At 38.5% G+C, this 26,018-nt stretch overlaps 2 protein-coding genes across 13 annotated transcripts in view; one reads left to right on the plus strand and one right to left on the minus strand.

Annotated features, from left to right (window-relative positions):
* LPP (LIM domain containing preferred translocation partner in lipoma) overlaps nt 1-26,018 on the minus strand; it is a 739,054-nt gene that overhangs the window by 346,005 nt on the left and 367,031 nt on the right. For all 9 annotated transcript variants that reach the window (XM_050779290.1, XM_050779294.1, XM_050779289.1 and 6 more), the window contains one exon: nt 25,065-25,190. In XM_050779290.1, coding sequence (XP_050635247.1) covers nt 25,065-25,190 — 126 coding nt within the window. The remainder of the gene's footprint in view (nt 1-25,064; nt 25,191-26,018) is intronic.
* Nucleotides 1-26,018, plus strand: part of SST (somatostatin) — a 1,150,223-nt gene that overhangs the window by 282,566 nt on the left and 841,639 nt on the right. The window lies entirely within an intron of this gene.

Consider the following 26,018-nt stretch of genomic DNA (forward strand, 5'->3'; position numbering starts at 1 on the left):
CTAACCAGCAACCTAAAGCCAGTAAGTGCAGCTAACCAGCTAATTCCTACTTTATAGATTTACCTAAAATACATACATACTTAGGGTGTGATCACTATGGTTAATATACAAAAACTTGTTTGATTTTTCTTTTTCTTTTTCTTTTTCTTTTTGAGACTGAGTCTTGCTCTGTCACCCAGGCTGGAGTGCAGTGGCATGATCTCGGCTCACTGCAACCTCCACCTCTCAGGTTCAAGCGATTCTCCTGCCTCAGCCTACCCAGTAGCTGTGACTACAGGCACACACCACCACGCCTGGCAAATTCTTTGTATTTTTAGTAGAGACGGGGTTTCACCATGTTAGCGAGGATGGTCTCGCTCTCCTGACCTCGTGATCCACCAGCCTCAGCCTCCCAAAGTGCTAGGATTACAGGCATGAGCCACTATGCCTGGCCCTCGATTTTTCATTAAGTGTTGCCTTGTTAGATCCTGCATTATTTTTCTTATTCTGCTATAGTTTGAATTATGCCTTTGAAATCATATACAAACTGTTATTTCTCACAGAGGGGTTTTGTTCAACTAAAAAATTATGGGGGATGTCTAATACGGGGATTCTGTAAGATTGACTACGAAGTATTTTGGTCACATTAATACAAAAACAGCATCCTCTCTGTCTTACCATAAAAGTACCGTGTCAAGATACTGCATTATCTAAGACCTATACAAAGAGAAACCCTCATGACTAGTGTGCAAATTGCTGGCGAAAATACAGTAACAGAGGTCACAAACTCTACTTTCTATGAAAGCAGACATTGACTTTAATACTAAGATTTTAATGCACACCAAGCAAAGCCTTTTATTGCCAGAAATTGCAGAACAGGGTTCGAGAATAGATGTGTGAGGCTGCAAACATTTATTGTTGTTTTATCCATTGTGAAAAAGGGTATCAGTTTAGCATAAGAATATACGTGAGTAAATAAAATTTATTTGTAATAAAAAGTTCCACTGTCATGTGAAGAGGGAAATGAGTGGTAGTGGAGGCCTCTGTGCTACTCACTCTTAGGTAAACTGAGTTTGCATTGTTTGGGTTTATCACTCTTCTCTCTAACCAAGATTTTGTACTCTGGAGACAAAGAGATAAAGCACAATGCTACAGCCTTCATGGGAAAGGCAGAGCATGACTATAAAGCAGATTTAACAGGTAGTCAGATTCGGAACTAACAAAGATCTATAAAATTTGTCTTTAAAATCACTACTTACAGGTCTCTGAACTATCAGTCATGCTGACATCCTTTTATTCCTATAGACAGTGGCTCAATAGCACCAGACCAAAAAAAATAAAAATAAAAATAAAATAGAGAAGTAGACACACCACAGTGAGGCTCCATCAATTTATATGTTTCTTAGACAAATTTTTAAATAACACAGAGCTTTTATATACAGGTGGAGATGATGTATTCCAGCACAGCCATCCTCACTTAATATTTTCCAGGTCAAAAAAAAAGATAAAATGAGTAAAATACAACAAAACAATACAGACTTCTGTTAAACTATTCAGCAACATTCAGCTTACATGAGAAACGGCTTTTTTAAAAATTCAAAATAATAATTACACCTATTCATGTGGTACACAGTGAACTTCCATACATATGTGTATTGATCAAATCAGGGTAATTAGCATATTCATCATCTCAAACATTTATCATTTCCTTTGTGTTGAAAACATTCACTATCTGCCTTCTAGTTATTTGAAACTACATAAGAGACACAGCGGTTGATAAATTTTATAGTCATGGCACTCTCTCGCTGCCTTCTCTTTCCTCTTCTTCATCCCAAAGATTTCTAAATTTATTATCCCCATATTCAAAATATTCCCCCAAAATAAGGCAAGAAGTCTAATGAAATGTTTGAATCCAATGAACCAATGCATGGATAAAAAGAGAGTAAGCACTTGAAGCGCTGCACGGTGATAACTCGCCCAGCTCAACAGGTCAAACTGCTTGAATCCATGCAATATGATAGATATCTCTAAAACATCGACCACAAGAGGTCATATTAGAGATCGTAAAACACTAAGGTCGATCCTCCTTTTGGGACCTGAGGTGGACTACTATGTGTCTTACCAAGAAAAGGAATCACCATGGAATGTTTTTAATCAGACCCTGAGCAGACATGAAATCCAGTTCCCCAGTTTATGAACGCAAACCGTGGCACAAGAGAAGTGAAGCAGCTTGCCTGCTAAAAATCAAAAAGTGAGTTAGAAGCAGAACTAGGATAAGAATTCACACGCTCCATCTACCACACCATATCGCCTTCATCATCCTCTTGTTCTTTTATTCTCTCTTTTACTTTGTCATGGGCTGGGCTTTGATCCACAGGAACTTAGGCTAGGATCAGAAGCAGAGTGCTAGGGGAGATCCCACATTAACAATGGCTGTCTTCCCACTTCAGACAGTAAAATAAGCATTAGGGCTTTTCTGAGTGCTCCAAGGTTAGACATAAGTAATAAGCACACTGCAACTGAGTGGTTTTCACAACGCTAGACATGAAGAAGCCTCAGGGCCGCTTCTGGAGTGAGCAAGAAGATGCTCAGCCACGCTCCAGAGCCCAGACTCCTTATTGCAGCCAGGACAGCTCAAACTCAGCCATTTTATACATCACCCTTCCTATTAAGGTTCATTCGAACAGAGCTCCCAGCTATGGAACACAACTGATGTACTAAAACTGTACTAGGATTTTTGCAAAAGAAGACACAGCTTTAAGGATTATTTTGTTTTATTTTGTAAAAATTAAGAACAGTCATTTCACATTTCTGGGCCGCAATTTCACTATATATCAGGTGGGTTAACAATTAATTCACAAATGCCAAGTAAAAAAAGAGACAGCATATTGAAAATGTGCTCTGTAGCAGTAAAGCCCTTGCAAATCATGAACGTTACCATATGATCCTGTTAGAGACAGGCCTGGCAGCTTTATAGAAAGAGGGATGCTAGATAAAAGAAGGCTGACCTTGGAGAGCCTAAGTAACTTATGGTCAGTGTGATTTTATCCTGAGGGGTTATGGGACTTTCTAATCCTAACAGTTTTCAGATGAGCTATTAGTTAATTGAGGTTTCGCACTGAGGATAAATAGAGGGATTGTGGAGGAATTGATATTGTGCATGTGTGTTGTTTGTTTCCTGAGATTCCTGGTACTGAGTCATCACTGTGTATAGAAGGCAGACAGGAAGACAGAAGGAGGGAATGCATTTGCAGAAACATATCTACGTGCCTTCCTTTCCAGGCTTATCACTTGCCCTACATTTTCTAAGCTCCAACTGGGCTGAACATTTCCAGTTCCTGTAATATATATCCTTAAATGCTATCTCTGAAAAGCCTCCTCTGACCTCTCCAGGAGAATATTGGAACACCTTCCACTAGGTATCCATATAGTCTTGTTCATATATTCATTATCATATTTATCACATATTCCTATCATTATGGCTTTACACATCTTTTTCCTACAGAAGAAGTCCTTGTGGTGTGAGAAAGGGTATAAATTGTGTTCCCCTTGATTGTAATCTGCAGCGTCTTGCATTCAGGAGGGGCTTAACAATTGTTGGTTCGATGAAGTTTATCAATAAATAAGTAAATTTTAATAACCGATACAAACTAGCACACAAGTGACTGTGGATTTCCTCAATTTGTAAGATGGACTCTGACAAACATCCCAATATGGAAGAGTTAATTGATTGAATAGATCACCAGATGGAATACCAGATAGCTAAACTTTTGTGGAACGAGAATAGATGCCCCTGAATTTCATTAGTCTTCAAATATTGGCCCCTATTTCCAATTTTTTTTAAATAACGTTACTTACTCAGCTGCCTTTCCTAGATTCCTTAGACTCCCATATGTCTTATTAAATTAAAGGCAAAATCATTAAGGCCAATATAAACTCTGTATGAAACCAGTGAAATGTCAAGTTGCTTCTTTTCTTGAGCTCTCCTTGAACTGGCCCGGGAGCACCTAGGGATGAGCTCAGATCCACCTCTCTCAAAGGTAATAATACTCCTGCACGTGTTTCCTCCCTATCCAGTCTGGTATCCAGTCCTTATCTACCCACTTTCTCTAACTGAGATACAGAGACAGGGATGGAAATGGTGATTAGTAACAGCACGGCCTAAGTATTATTTAAGATATAAAACTAGATAACAACATAGAAACAATCTGGCAGAGTGGTGAAAAGTATGAGATCCAGAACTAGACTGCCTGGTTGTGAACCTGAACTCTGCCGCTTACGAGCTGGTTTGACCTTAGGCAAGTTACTTGCCATCTTTGTAACTTGATTTTCTCACTTGTGAAAATGAGAAGGACCAGGTCATCGCAGGGTTGTTGTGAGAATTAAGTCAACTTTAATACAGAAGATACATGTCTGGGAGATAGTAAGTCCTCAACAAATGGAAAAAAATACAACATAAAACATGAAAATACGACGTAGTAAAATGTGATACAATGCAATAAAATACAACATAACGGCAGGCTGTACTGTCCACAGATGGTCACGAGAGTGTCTCTTGCCCACAGACTTGTCTGGAGCCTTACTACAACCCCAACAAAAAAGCTGGAGTCTAACCTCCTGTCCTTGAGCCCAGGTGGACCTCAACCAACAGTGTACAGTGGAAAGGACACTCCATGTAAGTTCTAAAACTAAGTCAAAACAATGCTGGCATTTCTACCTTTCTCTCTTGTGATACTTGGCCTTGGAACTCATCCACCATGCTGTAAGAAAGCCCTATTAGCCTGTAGAGGAACTCACATTAAGAGAAACCAAGGTCCTGACACACAACTCCAGTCGCACTTCTAACACCAACCTGCCAGCCATGAGTCAAGCATCTTGATAGTGAATCCTCTGCACTCAAATCGAGTCACCTGGGCTCATTTCACAGAGCAGAGATAAGCTAATTTCATGGAGTACTACCAAAATTGCAGATACGTGAGTAAAGTAGACATTACTAAGCTTTGGGATAGTTTATCAAACAGAAATAAATGGCTGATACAGATACAGATGGAGATAAAATCGTATTTATATGAACTAGTACTCATCCCTTACGTCAAAAGGGGGTGCTTGTTTTGCCTCAACCTACACATTAATAACTTAAACAAAGCATATCTTTTTTCTAAAAGCTTTTATAGTTTACAAAGACGTTTCATAGAGAAAAGCTAATATGTTCATCAGACATAAATGAATATACATGATAATGATAGCTTCATGTTATAAACTAGGTAACCATATACCAAGCTTCCTTTACTTCTCCCTTGAGTGTGGTCACACAGCCACTCAGAGGCAAATAACAAGTTGGACATGTCTGTCTTTTCACTCCAAATCCAGAGCTATATTCATTACATCAAGCTGAAAATCTGTACTAAGTCAGGAGTTTGTGGACTTTGTTCCAACTCATTGTTCAGCCACAACTTCTGGCCTGAGTAAGGCCCACCTTGGACTCCTTGAGAAATTGAGGTGGTTAGATCAAAAGACCTCTAAAACCACATTTGATATAAACTTCTTCAATTCTGGAGTTCTTCCTACATCTGTTAGCACCTTTCATTAAGTCTTACTCCTTCCAGATTCTATTCTTCTCATGATACCCTACATGGCTCCTCCGCTTCCTCACTTGACAGATTCTACAAATAAACTTATATTTGCACTAAATCCCTGTGGACAGTAAGTCTAACCTCCCTCTCTTTTGTGACAGGCAGGTTTGTAAGATTCCCTCCAATATTCTTACTTCCTGGGCTTCACATCCTTCTACAATGCCCTCTTTCTTAGTGTGGGCTAATCCCGGTCACTTACTTCAAACAAACAGACCATAGTAAGTGTGATGGGATGTCCCCTCCACATTTAGGTTTCAAATGATTATGGCTTCCATCTTGTAATCAAACTCTACCGATTGCTTGATCAGTTTCCATGATTTGATGTAGTGAGATGCCACGTGGAGAGGCTCCCATGACAAGTAACTGAGGATAGACTCCAGCCAACAACCAGATAAAAATTAAAGCACTTTATGCAACTGCCTGGAAGAAACTGAACCATATAAAAAAATTAAAAACCACCTAAGCACGGAAGCTGATCATTCTCCCGTTGAACCTTCAGATACAAGTGCAGACTCTGAGTCAAAACCTTGATTGCAGCGTTGTGAGACACCAAGAAGTGGATGGTCCAGCTAAGCCATACACAGATTCCTGTCTCACCAAGAATAAAGATAAAACATGTTTTCAGCTGCTTGGTTTCTAAGCAAGTTTTTGCATGGCAAAAAGAACAAATACTTCTTACAGTGCACTAATAGGGAGATCCTCTGAAAATCACTAAAGAGAGAAACTCACTAAAAATATAAAAGCCTCTCCACCCCTCAATCCCCCAATCCACCAACATCTCTATCCCAGGGGATTAAAGGCAGGACATGGCCTCTTCTATTTCCGATCATACTAACAGAAACGTAAGCCCTAAGACATTAAGAGTCCCAATGAAGACCAGTCACATCTTGAAGGAAAGACATGTCAGAGCTTCACTGAAACAGGTGGAATTGCAAAGAGCAGTCAGACCTGAGGCATGAAAAGAAAAATATGTTAGCAGAATAGATCCAGATAAACGAGGATACTCCGTTCAGACTTCTTCATCACGGTGAACGTCATCTTCTGAAACTTCCTTATAAAGCTAAGAACACAGACATTGAGAGTGGAAGGCATGAGAAAAGACTAGATTTCGGTCTATGTACAAATGTACCTGAGACTTCGAGAGAGGAACTGACTTATCTAACACAACCTGCTGGTTACACAACTGGGAAGAGAATCCATTGCTCTTGGCTCAACTCAATTCCCTTTTCCATGTCAAATGCCAAAAACAAAAACAAAAAAGGAATACATTTCAGGCAAAACAGCAACTCACTTACTTCGTTCTTAATACATGTGATGTGTAGGGTGTCTTGCATAAAAGGATGCTATGAGAAAAATTCATAATGTATGTTTATGTTTGCGACAACATCTCACATATACAAAAGTGTTCAGAGGCATAAATGGCTAAATGACAAGCTTCTTAATTGTTTACTTTAAAAAGCAAGAGACTAGAAAAAAAAAATCACAAGAGGGAAATAAAAGGATTCTGTGCACCAGGCGAGTAGTTTATAATGCACTATTTCCTTCCTGAAAACAGTTAGAAAAGTCAATATTTACCCTAGCTGAGAGAGAGAAGAATGTGCCTATCATAAAATAGATGATGTTTAACAAGATATTGCATGTGATAACTGGGATGAGAATGAAAAATAATCTTTGTATAGTGCTTTATAGTTTACAAAGCACTTTAATGTACAATGTGTCATTTACTTCTCACAAAATCATATATGATAAGCAGAGGAGGTATTAATATCATGGACAAACAAAATGAGCTTCAGAGAGATCAAACAGTTGACGACATTCATGTTTCTAGGCATGGCAGAACTGAATTCAGAATTCTGGTTTTCCAAACCTAATAGTTCTTTCAAGAATTGTAGATGCAAGTATATTACAAATTTGTTGAGAGATTTTTTTTCTCACCACAGAAAATAAATATGTGAAGTAATGCATATTTTTATGAGTTTGACTTAGCCATTTCACAATGTATACAAATATCAAACATCAAGTTCTACACTATAAATCTACGTAATTTTTATTTTATTTATTTGTGACAGAGTTTTGCTCTTGTCACCCAGGCTAGAGTGCAGTGGTGCGATCTCAGTTCACTGCAACCTCCACCTCCTGAGTTCAAGTGATTCTCCTGCCTCAGTCTCCCAAGTAGCTGGGATTACAGGTGCCCGCCACCACTCACAGCTAATTTTTGTATTTTTAGTAGAGAGAGGATTTCACCATGTTGGTCAGTCTGCTCTTGAACTCCTGACCTCAGGTGATCGCCCTTCTTGGCCTCCCAAAGTGCTGGGATTACAGGCATATTTAATATCAATAAAAATAAATTTAAGAAATTTAAGGAAAGAATCGTAGGTACAAATGTTCATTTTTTTTTTTTTTTAAAGGGCATCTTCCAGATTCTGTCAATGTACTATGTATGCAGGGAAAGATATTTCTCTAGGTTATGGTTTTTCCTCCTCTACAAAAAAGACATAAAATTAGCATCCACTTTGGACACTAGAGCAAGCTGAAGGGGCGTGCAGCTATAGAAATGAGGGAATGGAGGAAGACAGTGCTGTTTACAAACATGTGACTGACAAGAAGCTTTAAAGGGTTCACAAAGTGTGGTCCACACCAGAACAACATTTGAGAACTTCTTAGAAATACCAATTATTGAGCCTCACTCCAGCCCTACTGAATTGAAAACATAAGGTGGAGCCCAGCAATGGCATTTAACAAGCCCTCCAAGTCAATCAGATGAACAATAAACTTAACCACTGCTTCACATGCTTTAGTGTCTGGGTAGGTAAAACATGACAAGAATAACTTGTATCAATAAGCCAAGGATAGGTTTAGTAAACTGTGACAAATGAATAATCTATGAGTCATGTACTTAAGTGAAGGTTGTTCACTTATCAGAGGGATTACCTTGTTACACAGAAACATTCTAGCAATCAACATGTCTTTCAGAAGGTAAGACAAGACCATTATGACTCAAGCTCTGGCTTTTGGCTCTATGCATTAGAAACCAAAGGGGCTGGGCAAAGCGGAAGAACAGAGAGATGTCCTCAGATATCATAAGAACGATGCCCAGCTGAAAAAAGGTAGATAATCTGTTTCAAAGAGTTGGATGGGACATCATGGGCCAAATTTATAAATCAATCTTCTTATATAAAAGCAGTAACTCAGACAATTTAAGAATAAGCATGCAGCTAACAATAAGATCTTCTAATGCATATGGTGCTAAATATGTCAAACACTGTTTCAAGTGCTTTATACATGGAAACTCATTTAGTCCTCATTACAATCCTGGGAGATAGATACTATAATTATCTTCCTTATAGAGATAAAAGAACTGAGGCACAAAAAGTTTAAGTGACATCCCAGGCCACATGTTTAGAGTCAAGGGAGTGTGGTCCCAAAATCCGTGATTTTAATTACTACAATATACTGCCTCTTGTATAATCTTAAACTCTACGAAATTAGTTCCAAATTATCCTGAGCACAATGAATTTGGGTTCAAATTATCTTGAACAACACGAACTTGGTCTTTAAATTTGTGAATACTTCCTTATGTTTGCATATAACAAATCCATATAATTGGGTTGCATATAATCAGCTCCAACCGAATGTTAAAACAAAATTTTCTATAGTGAAATAACAAAAGCAAAGAAAGAAATATTAATATAGTTTTTCTTTAATACAGGGCAAAAGTAATATCAACTCAAAGTTAGAATGGGCATGAGAGATCCTCTAATTCCACAAGTCCAGTTTGCAAACCAACTGAAACAAGCCCAGATTGAAAGAAACCCAGAGACTTCTCAGTGTTCACCAAAATTCTACTGATACCCATAGAGGCCGGGTCATGTTCCAAGGTCATTGGAGGTTCCTGTCAGTAACAACTCTAACAAATGAAACATCTATACCAGGTATCACAGCAAATTGTGCAAAGTCATGATTGAGGCTGAGCAGTTTGCTTTAGGCACAGAAATAATCAATTTAAGGGCCTGGAACAGAATGAAGGTCTTCTGTTCTTCCTTCCAAGTTTTATATGAGGAAACAGAAGACTCCAAGAATGAGAGTTCTTGGAGTTCTGTAACCAACAATGGGAGTACCATGAAATCCTAGCATCATGCAAATCAGTTCCCATCTGTTGCCTAAATTCCTTTCCCAGAATTACTGCCAACATTCATTTGATAATGATGTTGGTGGTGAGACCAACAGTAATAACTGTTTATTATGTACAAGATATTATATTTTCACATTAAACACACACGTATTATTCCTTGTGGTCCTCATGTCAACTCTGAGATGTGTTATCAACTCAGAACACTGAGATTTAAAGAGTGTAAATAATTCACCTTGTAAATACCAGAATGTCATTTCAAATGCCTCCAATGAAGGAAAACTTGCTCTCTTCTCAGGCAGCCTAAATTGTACTTTAGCAGCCATTACTTTTAGAAAAATATTGACCTTAGATTGCTGACTGCCTTCCTCAGTTCCTAGATACAGGTTTTCATTTTGCTTTCTCAAGCTATACGGGAGTCTGATTCTTCTTGCAAATACTCGCTATCCACCAAACAGTTTCTATGATCATCCAGGTAGATTTCTTCCTTTTCCTGTTCAATAAGCATCCTCCATGTGCTTCTTTCTTACTATGTATACTTAAGTACTATAACTGTTAGACTGCATTTTCCCCCAATAGACTGTAAGCTTATTCAGGGTGGAGGCCACTCCCAATGCCATCTGTGTATTCTAGGCAAATTATTCAATACAGAGCCTTTTAAAATAAATTTTTTAGTTAAGACATGATTCACATACCATAAAATATGCCCTTTAAAAATGCACAATTTAGTGATTCTTAGTATATTCAAAGAACTGTGCAGCAAATTCCAGAATACTTTAATAACATTTCCAAAAGAAATCCTTTATCCTTAGTAGCCACTCTCTATCGTCCCCTCCTCCTGGCCATTGGCAACCACTAATCTTTCTGGGCCTGTGGATTTGCCCATTCATATAAATGGAATCATAAACTGTGGTCACTTGTATCTGACTTCTTTTGTATAGCATAATGTTTCCCAGGTTCGTCCACATCATAGCACGTTTCAGAGCTTTGTTCCTTTTTATATCTGAGTTAATACTCAATTGTATGGATACACAACATTTGTTTATCCATTCACCAACTGATAGATAGCTAGGTTGTTCCCACTTTTAGGCTGTTATGAATAATGTTGCCATGAACATCTCTATACAGGTCTTTGTGTGGTCATATGTTTTAATTCCCTTGGATACATAAATAGGAATATACTTACTTGGTCATGTGGTAACTATGGCCAATCTTGAAGAATTGACAGATTGCTTCCAAAAGGGTTAGGTCATTTTACAATCCATCAGCAATGTATGACGTTTCCAATTTCTCTATCACATTGCCAACACATGTTGTCTTTTTTTTTATTATAGCCACCTTAGTGAGTGTGAAGTGGTATCTCATTGTGGTTTTGATTTCCTTGATCACTAAATATGTCCAGCACCTTTTCCTAGGCATATTATCCACTTGTATATCCTTGGGGAAATGTCTATTCAGATCTCTTGTTTCTTACTTAATTGGGTTGTCTTTTTCTTAATGAGTTGTAAGAATCTTAATATATTCCAGATATAAGCCCTTTAGCTGATAAATGATTTGCAAATTCCATGGATTGTTTGTTCACTTTCTTGATGGTGTCAGCTGAAACACAAAAGTGGTTAATTCTGATGAAGTCCAACCCATCTATTTTTTTCTTTAGTTGTTTGTGCTTTGGTGTCATGTTTAAGAAACCACTGACTAATTCAATTTCATGAACCTCACTTCTATATTTTCTTCTACAAGTTGCATAGTTTTATCCTTTACATTTGTGTCTTATGATATGAGGTAGGGAGTCCAGTTTTACTGTTTGTAGATACCTGGTTGTTCCAGCATTGTTTGTTGAGGAAACTACTTTTCCCCTGTTTAAATGTCTCAACACCCTGTTGATAATCAATTTTCCATAAACATAATGGTTTATTTCTGGACTCTCAGTTCTACTCCATTGATCTTTATGTATACCTCAGGCCAATATCACACTGCTTCATTTCTGTCATTTGAAAGAAAGTTTTGAAATTGGGAAGTGTGTGTCAGAAAGTTCCTCATCTTTTTCAAGATTATTTTGGCAATTCTGGGTCTCTTGAACATCCATGAATTTAAGCATGTTTGTCAATTCTTACAAAGAAGCCAGCTTAGATTCTGATAGGGATTGTTTTGCATCTATCGATCAAATTGAGTAGTATCCCACTTAACAATATTACATCTTGCAAATAATCAACAGAATATGTCTTTCCAAGACATATTCTTAGGTCTTCTTTAACATCTTTGAACAAATCGACAGAGACTTTGTATTCAATTAGCAATCAGTGAATAAAGGAATAAATGAGTGAATAAGCCAAAAAATAAATAAAAGGGAGTATTCAGACGGCTCTTGGAAATACATACACAATGGCCACCGTCTTGAATCCCATCTCACTTCTCAAAAAGCCACTCTTAATTAGTCACAGTTTTCAAAATACATTTCAGCCCCTTTTTACATAACTTTGGTCATAAAATCTATTGCTTCCTTTTCTTCTGCCCACGTGATACGATCAATAGTGCTAGAAAGGCAATGGCCCTGAAAGATACATCTCTATCCACTCTTCCTTCAGAAGGCGCTCAAGGAAACCTGTGCTAGCAGAGCTGCAAACAGGCCACCTGGATTTTCCTCTCTTTCCTTCCTTCCTGGTTGGGAGATCTCATTCACAAGTGACTGTGGATCAACAAAGTTAAACATCATAATTTTAGCTATGCTAGACTAGATGATGGGAGAAAAAGCTCTAAAATTAGTAACACATTGAATATTAAGTCATCCAGGATGCTGTTTATAAAAATTGTTTCCTGACTTTGACTGCCTTGGTAAGCATCAAGTTAACAAAGTTGGCCATTTGGGAAATAAAACATAACTCTGTGTTGGCTGGGTGATGGAGGGAGCCAAGAAGATTCCTGAATGGTAAGAAGCTTAGCACCTCTAGCAGTATCTAAGAAGTAACATTTTCCAGCATTTTCAGACAAGCAGTACAACATCAAGATGGAATTAGAAAGAGTTCAAGACACTTCACAAATGATTTACTTTATGGGTTCATACATCTGACAACACATGCCTCAAGCTTCGTTGTTTCTTCAACTTATTTCTGAAAAGGAACAAGTAAATATTATATCTTTTTAACCCACTTTAAATCTTATATTTCATTTACACCAGCAGAATATGCTACTTTAATGGACCCCTTATTTACCATCAATATAAGCAAAGAATCCATTTAAAATTCAATACTGTCTTTTTAAAATTGTCTGAAGTTTAGATACATTTTTAAGATGTCTATAGGCAAATATATAAGTATGGACACAAAGTTTATTTCTATTTGAAAAGCATGACTTAGATTTAGACAATTAATTAGTTTTGAAATGCTTTATAATTGGCATATATTTATCACACTTCAAATACTCGGTCAAGACTTATAAAGGAAGGAGGAGGTGAATCTTAGAGGATTCCTTTAATGAAGCAGAGCTTCCTGGCAGTAAACACAAAAAATTCATGTAATATGACCAGGTGCAGTGGCTCATGCCTGTAATCCCAGCACTTTGGGAGGCCGAGGCGGGCGGATTACTTGAGGTCGGGAGTTCGAGGCCGCCCTGACCAACATGGAGAAAACCCGTCTCTACTAAAAACACAAAAATTAGCCAAGCATGGTGGCATGTGCCTGTAATCCCAGCTACTTGGGAGGCTGAGGCGGGAGAATTGCTTGAACCCAGGAGGCGGAGATTGTGGTGAGCTGAGATCACACCATTGCACTCCAGCGTGGGCAACAAGAGCAAAACTCCATATAAAAGAGAAGAGAAGAGAAGAGAAGAGAAGAGAAGAGAAGAGAAGAGAAGAGAAGAGAAGAGAAGAGAAGAGAAAAGAAACAATCATGTAATAATTATACAGGTGTTTTTGTTGACGTTTTCTGGAAAAAAAAAAGCATATATCAGTACATTAGCTAAGTAACTTCTTTCCTGTCACTGAATAAAAGGAATTTATCATATTGGTCTTTATTTAGGAAACGGTAATATAATGGTCCTCTGTTTTCTTCAGTTCTGTGGAGAATATAGAAAAAGACTTGATATTTCTTTCTTATGTTATCTCAACAGTAACAGAATGGATATAATATTGAATTATACCCTATGATAACATCATCTTCTCAACAAAGTACATTGGCATCAAGTGATATAAGGCAATATAAGAGTAAAGCGGAAAATTTTAGATGAATCATTGGTTACAGTTAGGTTGTTCTTATAAAAAAAAATCACTTCAGCTGTACTTATTTTTCTTAATGCAAATACATGTTCTTTATTTAAAAAAATCAGAAAGCAGCTATAACTTCGTCATGCACTCGCGAACTCTATGTCTATTACAGATTCGCTTTTCTAGCATATTTCTAGAATGGAAATATAAAGATTTCAAGACAATACTTATTTATTCAGCAAAAATAAATTTGTATGCCTCTCATGTGCCAGAAAACAAATGATAACCTTGCCTCAGGGACTTCACAGTCTGGTACTCATCACAACGATTTCTTTGTTATTCAAACTGAAGTCATTTTACACTTTTCTACTGTTCCTATAACGTAGCCTCTGTTACGTAAAACTTCCAAAATTTTTACTTTATGTTGAAATATTTGTGACTCAATACAATGAAACATAATTTGATCCCCTTCTGTAGTCTGGAACCTCAACATGACCCCATAACTTAGGTTCATATTTGGGTCTCAGCGTAGGATCCAAAGCAGAAAGACAAAAATGCACAAATGGTTCTGTCTGCATTTGCAAATGAAAACTGTAACTGCTGGCTCAAAAGCAATATGTGCTCACTTTGTGTATTTCATTTCAATAGTTCCAGCTTACAGATGTATAAGGAAATATGTATGCTCAAATTATGCAACATGAACTAAAGTTTTGTCTTTATTGTTAATATATCCACTGAAAGGCAGTGTTTAACTTCACTGGTGATTTTTCCACAGTGTGAAAAGAACCTTAGCAGTTACATTCCAATGTGATATTTTGCGTGGAGGGCAAACCAGTTACTGAACACGAAAAATTGTGATATGTAGGATGGGTTATTAACTACCTCCAACCTTCTGTCTAGAGATCATCCTTATTATCACTATACTCTAGTTTGGCTATAAAGTATGTAAACAGATGTCAAAATGGACAAAACAATGACTACAGATTATCTGAGATACGGCTTTTTCTCTTAAAACACAACAATCCTACATATTTGCCATGGTTATATCCAGTCATCTTGAGTTAAAAAAAAAAATAGCTAGACTTGTGTTTTCTTGTTTATTTGCTTTTTAAATAAAAAAAGAAAAGAACTAAGGGGTTTCATACTAACACTACGACCAAAATAGATATTTAAACAGTGGGAGAGGAAGAAAGAAATAGAGAAACCAGTCCTAACAAGAACACTCTTTAATTTTGCAAATGTGATGTGTGCTTCTGCATAGACATAGAGCTAATTTTTTCCACTAAGTTACTGTTGTAAAATAGAGAAACTCAACAGGCAGCTTTGTTCGTTTCTTTTTAAACCAATGCTGGATTGAGTGATTCAGTGTAATGTAACATAATCATCTCAGAGCCAAGGACTCCTCAAGGTCAAACAAACAAATCACAGTTAAAGGCTACCACAAGGACCACGGCTAGAGAACTACCGAAGACAGCCCTCTCCCAAGCTTTAGCTGAATGAACACCCCATGGCACTCAGGGGCCATCTGCTCAGCTGTCCTCCGCTATCCCCGCTAGGAGCTAAGATACATTCAGAGCCAGTTCTTACACTGGGACAAGTGAAACGAACATTTTTGTGCAAAAGCTTTGTAGAGGTGCAATGCAAGGTAGATTTTTAGGCTAAATTTCCACTCTGGAAATGTTACATTTTCAGGGCACTCAAAACAAAATTTATTTAAAGCTAACGTTGATTATGCTCATTACAGATGACACAAACACATCATCTTCTAAAAAAAATGATGGGGTATAAATGTTATTGAAATGCAATTATATACCATCTAAAAATTAATTGCCTGTCATAGAAGTCATGGCATGCAACTCTGAGTCAGCTAACCACTCCTCCACCCCCAAATCATTGTTATTTAACTGTTGAAGTTTTCTGGCGGGTACAGGTAAATCCAAAACAACCCGGATCCTCTAAATAAAACATGGGCACTGTGAAGAATAAGATCCCTTTCTCTTTAAAAATGGTGTTTTGCACATTTTATGTTACCGTATTCCACTTAATATCATATAACAGAGGTTTCTATAACGTTTCAACTTTTACCCTAGCTCTTAAAGAAAGCTATTATTAAGCAGACAATGCCCATACATAGACAAATCCATTTCTCAGCAAATCATGAAAAGCTCCTAAATGTCTCCCAAGAGAATATAGGAGGAGGAAGATGCCACTATCCACACTCATTTTCTTTTCCAAAAGAGTATTACCCATTTCCTGTCTCAAGTCCCAAGCAGCCTTGCCAGAAACAGCAAAGTCTCTAGTCTGCAGGGACAGTCTATGTCTCATCACACAGTATCAGCATGTTGTAGCTTTCATCTCCCAGTAGCCTACATGTTTGGCTTGCATTGAATAATATGAAATATTAAACATTTTAATTACTAATTAATCACCCCTGCAGCTCCTCATGGCCTTTGCAAGCTAGAACACAGAACACATGAGAAGGGAAGATCCAGGGCACCACAAGACTCCACACTGATTACACTGCACCCAAGACCTCAGACCACACGAATTCTTATAAAAAGCTCTAAATACAACACACACATACCTGAAATAATTTCTCAGGTTGCCTCATACATTATTGCTCTATGAAAGGAACCCAGTGTGGGAGTGCTGAGATTGCAGTTAACAATGTGTCCGTATGACCACACAGCATTTCAGTACTTAGTTTCCAAACAGACTAAGAAGTTAGAATAGTTTTTAAAGTGAGGAATTAAATATATTGTTTATAGGACGAACAGCATTCAGAAAGGATCAGCCCCCAACCTTCAAAGTCCTGAAGCTTTAAGACAAACTCCAGACACAAGCTAACAATCCCAAAATGAAATGGGAATGACCGTGCGAGCTGTTGCTTTGAGCCAACATCTTATTTCTTGTAGCTTTAGAATAACATTCTATTTCCCGAAAAGGGGGAATGGAGTGTAGTCACCCTGCCCAGTTTTGAAATAACAAAAAGGAACCACAAACTGGTAATGTGGACAGGTTCACACAAATGGAGCTCCTTTCAGAGAGGGGACCTCAGGGAATCAAGAAGCCAATGCTTTTCCCGTTGGCAAACTTGGAGACGAGGCTATCAGACTATGCCCCACCCTATTCTTATTTTCAAAATATCTCCAAATTTTTTTATATTAGTTGAAGAAGAGAAACTCACTTCTCTATGCTACCCACAGAACACTTCGCTTCTATTTATTTATTTATTTACTTACTTATTTATTTATTGAGACAGAGTTTTGCTCTGTTGCCCAGGCTGGAGTGCAGTGGCGCCATCTCGGCTCACTGCAACCTCCGTCTCCTGGGTTCAAGCAATTTTCCTGCCTCAGCCTCTGGAGTTGCTGGGATTACAGGAGCGTGCCACCACACCCAGCTAAGTTTTGTTTGTTTGTTTGTTTGTTTTTAGTAGAGCTGGTGTTTCGCCATGTTTACCAGGCTGGTCTCGAACTCCTGACCTCAAGCAATCCACCTGCCTCAGCCTCCCAAAGTGCTGGGATTCCAGGTGTGAGCTACCACGCCTGGCCAGAACACTTCACTTCTGGCACCAAATGTGTGGGTTTATTTTTTCATACATCAAGCAATTCTCTGATATCAGATGGGTGGCTTATGACTCAATTCAGTTCTAACACAATCTACCTGGAGTTACTGCAGGTCCCACAGGTTAAGTGTTCAAGTCCCACAAGACTGTTTCTACTTCATATGTCAATCACAAGCTGCAGTGGTGGGGCAGAGTAGGGGTGGTCACCGGTTACCCAGACTTCTGTCTGATTTGACTACAAATTGGGGTTGCCATTATCCTCTTCCCACGTTTGATAATACACTAAAATTGCTCATGAAACTCAGGGAAATGCTTACTTACAATTATGAGTTTATTATAGAGGATATGATAAAGGATACACATGGCTAGGCAGATGAAGTACACAGGGCTAGAACCAAAAGGGTCCTGGGTACAGAAGCTCTGTTACCATAGAGTTGGGGTATGCCACCTTCCTGGAATAAAGCTGTGCTCACCAACCTGGCACCTCTCTGTACTTTAGGGATTTTTATAGAGACTTGAAAACACAGGCGTGATCTGCTATTCATTCAGTCTCTAGACCCTTTTTCATCTCCAGAGGATGGGAGGTGGAGATTAAAGTTCCAAGCTTCGAATCACTGCTTGGTCATTCTGGTAACCAGCTGAAATCCAGGAGCCCACCAAGAGTTGCCTCATCAAAACAATAGATATTTCCATCGCTCAGGAAATTCCATGGAATTCAGTAGCTCTAGGTTGGGAACCAAGGTCAATAACAAAATAACATTAGAACAAAAGATGCCACCAGCACCCCTATCACCTAGGAAATTATAAGGATTTATAAACACTGATTCAGAAACTGGAGTAGAAAAATATGTTTATATATCATTTCTTATTATTTCACAGTATCACACTAGTCTAACTGAGGATAGTGAAAGCCCATTTAATCAATTCAAAAGCAACTTGATTCAAAAATTACTAAATCTCCAGCCACCATGAAATATTAATGTAAGATAATTTTTTTGAAAAGTGTTCCAAGTCACTTAGTCATCAGCTCCAATCCTACCAAACTTACTTGGGGGAAAAAAGACAGCCTTGTACTAGAAACTAGAAGATGAGTACTGTACTCTAACTCTGATCAAAGAAGGAAAACAAAAATCATAAGTTCATAATTGATCCCTTGTCTTCTAAGAAATAGACAGAATTTCGTTCCAACCCCTGCATAGCTTCTAGAGTCTAAGCTGTACTTATACTAACAAACCACGCCTATCTAATGGGTTGGGTGTAGATATATACTAGCTCAAAGATGTTACAACGTCATAAGTTTTCTGTTTACCTTTGAGGTACATATTTGATATGCCTAATTCTTTATTATCTGTTTGAGGCATATTTTAAAGAAGTTGCCATAAAAGAAAGACTTTTTGGAATAAACCAATTGTGATACCAAAGGAAGCCAAACTCTCCCCTGGTGGTTTTATCATCAAGCTGGGCCTTTATGTCATGGTTCAGGGAAAATAAAAAGAATCACTAAACTGTCTCTAAATGAGCCTCCTTGAGCAATGTTCTTTCCCTCTCTGGGCAAAAGCTTTCCATCTGCAAAGTAAGAGTTTGGCTACATGACCTGGAAGGCCCACTAAAGCTCTGATATTCTATGATCACATTTTGTCTGCAATTCACTCCAGGATCACCTCTGAACTTTTCACATCTGTTCTTCTATAACTATTCCCTGACGAACAAATTTTAAATGTTTAGAAATTTTAGTTTCAAACACTAATGTAGTTTAATTGCATAGACCCATGTAGTGTCATGGATGATTTTTTTAATAAAGTAGACGTGAGCTAAAGTAATTACCCCAAAATCACTGCAGCCAGTAACACTGTTGCTATCCCCCCATAAATTTCTCTCTCTAACTACGAGAGCCCTTGGGCATCAAAAGGCCTACTTAGGTACTACTAAGTAAGTCTGAGTTTTTCAGCGGTAATCTCATTTACACTTTACATACCCTATTAGATAAACTTATGCTTCAAATAATATTCACTTCCCATGTTCCTTAACTATCTCACTCTTGTTATTCTGGCACCTTGAATCCCATGCCCTTCCCATAACACTTTAAGCCAAGTGAGCTCAAATACAGCCTGCTGTATGCAGTCCTCCCTGACACTGAAAGGTATAAGGTACAATGTTGGTATTCCTGTATTTTATCTCCCAATAATTTTGACACATGGTGATTTACTTGACAATTTAACTAGCACATTGAAGCCCTTCTTTTGAGTCCCTTTTACTTATGGGATTATGGGCTTATCTCTTCTGTAAGATTAAAAATCACTCTAAAGGAAAGACCTGTTGATACTAACCTTTAAATCTCCAATGACTGATCCAGAGGATGATCTCATCAAATGTTAGGTGAATGAATCAATGAATCAATGAATATGTGGAATTAAGCCAAATTTCCAAAATCAATATACGGATTAGTAAGTGAACAGAACTAAAGTCAGAAAATCTAGGAGTAGAAAATACTCCCTAGAATGAAAGGAAGAAAATGCTCTAGTAAAACCTACTTTCAAGAGCTCAGACATTTTTCAGACTTGTTATGAGAATGGAGCTCCTTGGAACCTCTTACTATATAAACATTCCACATATATATCATTTTCCCTAGACCATGAGTCAAAGCAGCCTTCCAAAGATGATAGAGACATGAATTCAAAAAAGCTTACAACACATGTTTGACTAATGAGAAATCACAGACCTACTAGCCTATTTTAAGTAGTCCGGTGATTCTATAGGTTTCGAAATTTGCTTTGAACAAAAATAGAAACATCAATGTTGGGCATTAACGGTCTACATTTCTAGGACTTTTCAAGTACCTTTTAATTATAACACAACACAGTCTACTACAGACATCATCTTCTCTTGGCACATACTTTTAATATTTTAAGTGTGTGATTATTGTTCTCACAGCCTATAATTATGTTAACCAAAAAATATTAACACATCTAATTCAGTTCCACCAGAGGGAAGATAATTCAAAAGGATGAGATGTATCTCCCAATTAACTCTTGCTTTGTGAAATTATAGTAAAAGAAAAAAATTAGAATGGATCATCCTTTAATTTCTGAATGGAACAGACATATTGAAAGTGTATTTTACCATAATTATGAACTTATTCTACTTAATGGCCATTACAATTAAATTTTTTTAACCTTCTGAATGTTTTCTTTTTATGGGAAAGCCACATTCAAGGGACAGTGTCACTCAGATGACTGATGCCAGCTTTCATCGATGGTAAAAACATTACAAAAATGAAAACAAAACCTGACACCCTTAATCTGGTGTTTAGAACTTAAAATCAAGCACATGTCAAAATTCAAAGTCCAGTTGTGCTCACACAGTGCTCAAGCATATGGCCAAGGAGAAATCATTAATCTTGGTGAGTCTTAGTTTCGTCATGCCTGAAAGAAGCACATCACGCACATCTCAGAATTGAGATATCTATATCTCCCTCAAGTGAGAATATATGTGAAAGTGCTTCACAATCAGTACTGTCCAAATACCAGTGATGATGAATTTGTGTGCTCAGAAAGATTCCTCAAACAAAACGTAGCTGCAGAACAAACCTATTAAAATGCAACGGTTTATGAGAGGCATGTATAGACACAGCCTTAAAGAATGAAGGTTGTATTAAACAATAAACCTCAAAGCACAATCTCCTCAGTGTCTATTAGGTTGTAAGGATTTAGGGGAGGAAAAAAAGATTTGAATGAAAACTCTGTTTAAAAAAAAGCAGGGGCAGCGTGACATGGTGGTTCATGCCTGTAATCCCAGCACTTTGGGAGGCCGAGTTGGGTCGGTCATGAGATCAGGAGATCGAGACCATCCTTGCCAACAAAGTGAAACCCCGTCTCTACTAAAAATACAAAAAATTAGCTGGGCATGGCGGCACACACCTGTAAGTTTGGCTAAATGACCTGGAAGGCCCACTAAAGCTCTGATACTCTATGCTCACATTTTATCTGCAGTTCACTACAGGAATATGTCTGAACTTTTCACATCTATTCTTCTAAAACTACTCCCTGACAAACACATTTAAAATGTTAAAAATTTTAATTTTAAATATTAAGGTAGTTGCATAAATCCATGCAGTGTCACGTATGATTTTTTATAAAGTAGATGTAAGCCAAAGTCATTACACCAAATTCACTGCAGCCAGAAACACTGCTGTTATCCTCCATAAATTCAGGAGGCTGAGGCAGGAGAATGGCTTGAACCTGGGAGGCGGAGGTTGCAGTGAGCCGAGATCACGCCACTGCACTCCAGCCTGGGCGACAGAGCGAGAACCCATCTCAAACAAACAAACAAAAAAAAAAAAAAAGAAAAGGAAAGGGAGCACAAAAAAGCATTTGGGCGTGATACCATTGTGTCCAGTGGCAGTATCAGTGGCCCTCCTGTCTTCAGATATGAGATTTGGGGCATTTGCTTAGGTGGAATCAAAAACATTGCTGAACATCAAACAATGGTCTGAAAGTATGGGGCCTGCTGTGGGGTGGGGAAAGGGGGGAGGGGGGAGGGATAGCATTAGGAGATATACCTAATGTAAATGATGAGTTAATGGGTGCAGCACACCAACATGGCACATGTATACACATGGAACAAACCCACAGGTTGTGCACATGTACCATAGAACTTAAAGTATAATAATAAAAAAACAAAAACAAAAGAAAGAAAGTATGAAGTGTGGCTTGCTGGAGAACATTTTTCTGACCTGGGCTCATTCTCCTGCATCTTTCTAGAGTTGGTCTTATTTCCTATGTTCCTTTTTAGGAATGAATTTTAGATTTCCCCAATTGAGAACCTTCAAATAATCCCATTATCTACAAAAGACAGATTGAAATCATAATCTAGCATTTAAACGTGTCTACATGCTGTCTGTAGGAAACTCCCAGACCTATATTCTCTCTTTTTTTTTTTTTAGACAGAGTCTCCCTCTGTCCCCCGGTTGGAGTGCAGTGGCACGATCTTGGCTCACTGCAACCTCTGCCTCCCAGGTTCAAACAATTCTTCTGCGTCAGCCTCCCGAATATCTGGGACTACAGGCAGGCGCCACCACGCCCAGCTAATTTTTGTATTTTTAGTAGAGATGGGGTTTCACCATGTTGGCCAGGCTGGTCCCAGACCTATATTCTACTACACGCCTTTGAAGGCTTCATCTGCAGCCATCTGGTTGCTTACAGATCTCTAAATGCGGCCTTGGCGCTTGCAGCCCTGTGGCTCAGGCTATACTGTGCTGCTGTCTCGAACAATACAATTCCACTCACCCCTTCAGATGAAAATCCAAGTCTTTTAATAAGAATTATCTGACTGTGTCACCTTCAAAAGAATATATCACTATCTTCTTTGCATTCCTGCAGTATAGGCCGTAGCCTCACACATAACATTACAGGCTATTAGAAGATGAGAACGGAGTCCTATTTCTCTTCCTCTCAACTATCCACTTTTCTGCCTCATCAGTTCCCCCAAAAGACCACAGGGCCTGCTACAGATGAGGAGCTGAGTACACATTTACAGGGACAAAGTACAATTTTACCGCTCACAGGATGGACAGAGCCAAGAGCAGGGACAGCGAGGAAGAGCTAAGCGGTAGTATATGTTGCCATGAATCCCCACATTGCTGACAATTCCATTATATGTTTAGAAAAGGTAAAGGGAATGTATCTAAAGAAGACAGCAGCCAGGCACAGTGGCTCATGCCTATAATCCCAGTACTTTGGGAGGCCAAGGCGGGCAGATCGCTTAAGGTCAGGAGTTCCAGACAAGCCTGGCCAACATGGCAAAACCCCGTCTCTACTAAAATACAAAAATTAGCTGGGCGTGGTGGCAGGCGCCTGGAATCCCAGCTACTCAGGAGGCTGAGGCAGGAGAATTGCTTGAACTCGGGAGGTGGAGGTTTTAGTGAGCTGAGATTGCGCCACTGCACCCCAGCCTCAGCAGCAACAGAGAGAGACTCCGTCTCATAAAAGAAAAAAGAAGAAAGTGCTGCCACCTTACAAGCAGTTAAGTATTGAAATGAATGACAGCAGAGAAACAAGACTGGTTTTTAATTCAAGAAAGGAACCACTGTAAATACAGAAGCTGCCATTCAAGAATTGGAGTGAGGTTCAGAGGCCGTACGCATTCTCACTTAGTCAAACAAATGTCACGCAAGAGTCCAACAGCACGGTGACAATACTGCTTGTCCAATGTTTGCAGCTCCAGTTCTGATGGCTGTCTTCTGAGGACTTGGAAGCCCTGAAACAGATTTGCTACAACTCTTTCAAGACTTTAGAGAGGCAGGGAATGATCACTTGCAGTTGGAAGATCAGCTTCTGGAATGCAGATATTAAGTGAAGATGCAGAAAAATAGCCAAGCTCCAAAGTAGGCAAAAATAAAAATGTAAACAATAAAAAAGCAAAGAAAAGCTAACAAGGCACCATTTGCACTTAAAAAACAGATTAACTGCAGCCATCAAATTCTAGTGAATTTGAGGAGAAACGGATATATTCAAACTAATTGGTGGTACCAGTAAAAACTATCCACAACCTTTGGAAAGAAAAGTAAATAAAGCGGTCACACTCATCAATGTAGCAACCCCACTCCTAGAAATCTGAGGCCAGGAAATAACTCAAATATACACAATATGTCCCTTGTAGCATTATTTATAACAATGACAAAAATAATGAAAACCACCTTAATATCCAACAAAAGTAATTTCTTTGCAAAAGACACAGCTCTTCACCTCAACCTTGCATAGCCAAGCTAAATCATATTTGTGAAAACTATAACAACATGTAACAAAATAACCATATAGACAAAGCTGCAAAAAGAGCAAGGCAATGGCATAAGAGATTTACTTGTTTATATAATATTTTTGTATAATGTTGTGTTATTTTTAAAGAAAGTACTCAAAGAGTCAATTTAAGAAATTTCTGCCAGTTGACTCACACACATTGATATTAAATAAAAAGACAACTTACATCATTGACTCTAAGAAGATCAAGAAAGAATAAAAGGACCGGGCATGGTAGCTCAGGCCTGTAATCCCAGTACTTTGGGAGGCTTAGGCAGGCGGATCACGAGATCAGGAGTTCAAGACCAACCTGACCAACGTGGTGAAACCCCGTCTCTACTAAAAATACAAAAATTAGCCAGGCGTGGTGGCGCGTGCCTGTAATCCCAGCTACTCAGGAGGCTGAGGCAGGAGAACTGCTTGAACCCGGGAGGTGGAGGTTGCAGTAAGCCAAGACTGTGGCATTGCACTCCAGCCTGGGTGACACAGTGAGACTCCATCAAAAGAAAAGAAAAAAAAAAAAAAGAAAGAAAAGAAAAGAAAAGGAAAGAAAAGAAAAGAAAAGAAAAGAAAAGAAAAGAAAAGGAGAAGAGAAGAAGAGAAGAGAAGAGGGAAGGAAGGATAAAAGAAAGAAAAAAGAAATAAAGAAAGAAAGAGAAAGAAATAAAGAAAAGAATAAAAGAGCTCTCAGATGCAGCACGTTCTTTCCTATAAGAGTAGCATATCTGGGAATGGCTGTGTGGAGACAATTGTGGGTGGTACTAACCTGCGGAGGCCGAGGCTTGTAGGGGGAGCTGCACTCAAGGTCAGCCAAGATGCTGGTCAAGGAGTCAATCTCAGCGTCCAGGCTGGAGCGCCTCTCCTCAAGTGTCTTGCCTCCGGGATTTCCTTGCTGGAAGCAACGCAGACATGTTAATAAAGGAAATTTCCATTGATATCATTATAAGTTCAAATTTCTTAAGTTATAATGTGGCTTTGTCCAAGTTTTTCTGCACCTCTTTTTTTTTTTTTTTTAATTAAGCTTTCATAAAATCTTAGTGAGGTAGGCTGAGATAGAATTATCACTTTGTGACAGATATGAAAACTGAAAAATAAAAGATTTGTCCCGGGTCACACACTTATTTAGAAGTTTTTTTGTTTTGTTTTTTTGTTTTTTTTTTTAAATAAGTATACAAGTAAAGGAAAATAAATGTCTCCATTCCTGCACTTAAAGAGCAGAACCAGCTGAAGAGAGCTCACAAGCTCTTGGTGTTTTGAAACCACTGCCTAGAATAATATTTATCAGAGTAGCAAGGAGCACGGAAGGGACACTGACATTCCAGAAAGAGGAATCAGCACTTGAAGACATTGGAGCGTGAGAGTGCTTGGAAGTCTGAGGTTCGGGGGTGTCAGGTATGCGTGTGTGCTAGAGATGGCGAGACCCAAGGGATGCCCCTAGAACATGAACTGGAAAGAGGCCTCTTAGGGTTCTGCCAAGGGGCTGCAGAGGAAGCGTGTTGCAGTGAGCATAGACAATGAAGTCAGGATTTCCTATGTCAGAGCCTCGTATCACCTGCAGTCAGAATCAACAGGAGAGCAGAGGGCAATAATATCGAGACAGGGTGTTTCCAGGAATTATGATCAAGTTTGGGAAAAAGAAGCAAAGAATCTGCCTAGAGTTAAAAGCAAGAATGTATAAGGTGAGATGACCCCAATATTCGGAGGCAGGGTGAAGTAAAAA

The sequence above is a fragment of the Macaca thibetana genome, chromosome 2 (assembly GCF_024542745.1).
Source record: "Macaca thibetana thibetana isolate TM-01 chromosome 2, ASM2454274v1, whole genome shotgun sequence".
NCBI classification, from domain to species: Eukaryota; Metazoa; Chordata; class Mammalia; order Primates; family Cercopithecidae; genus Macaca; species Macaca thibetana.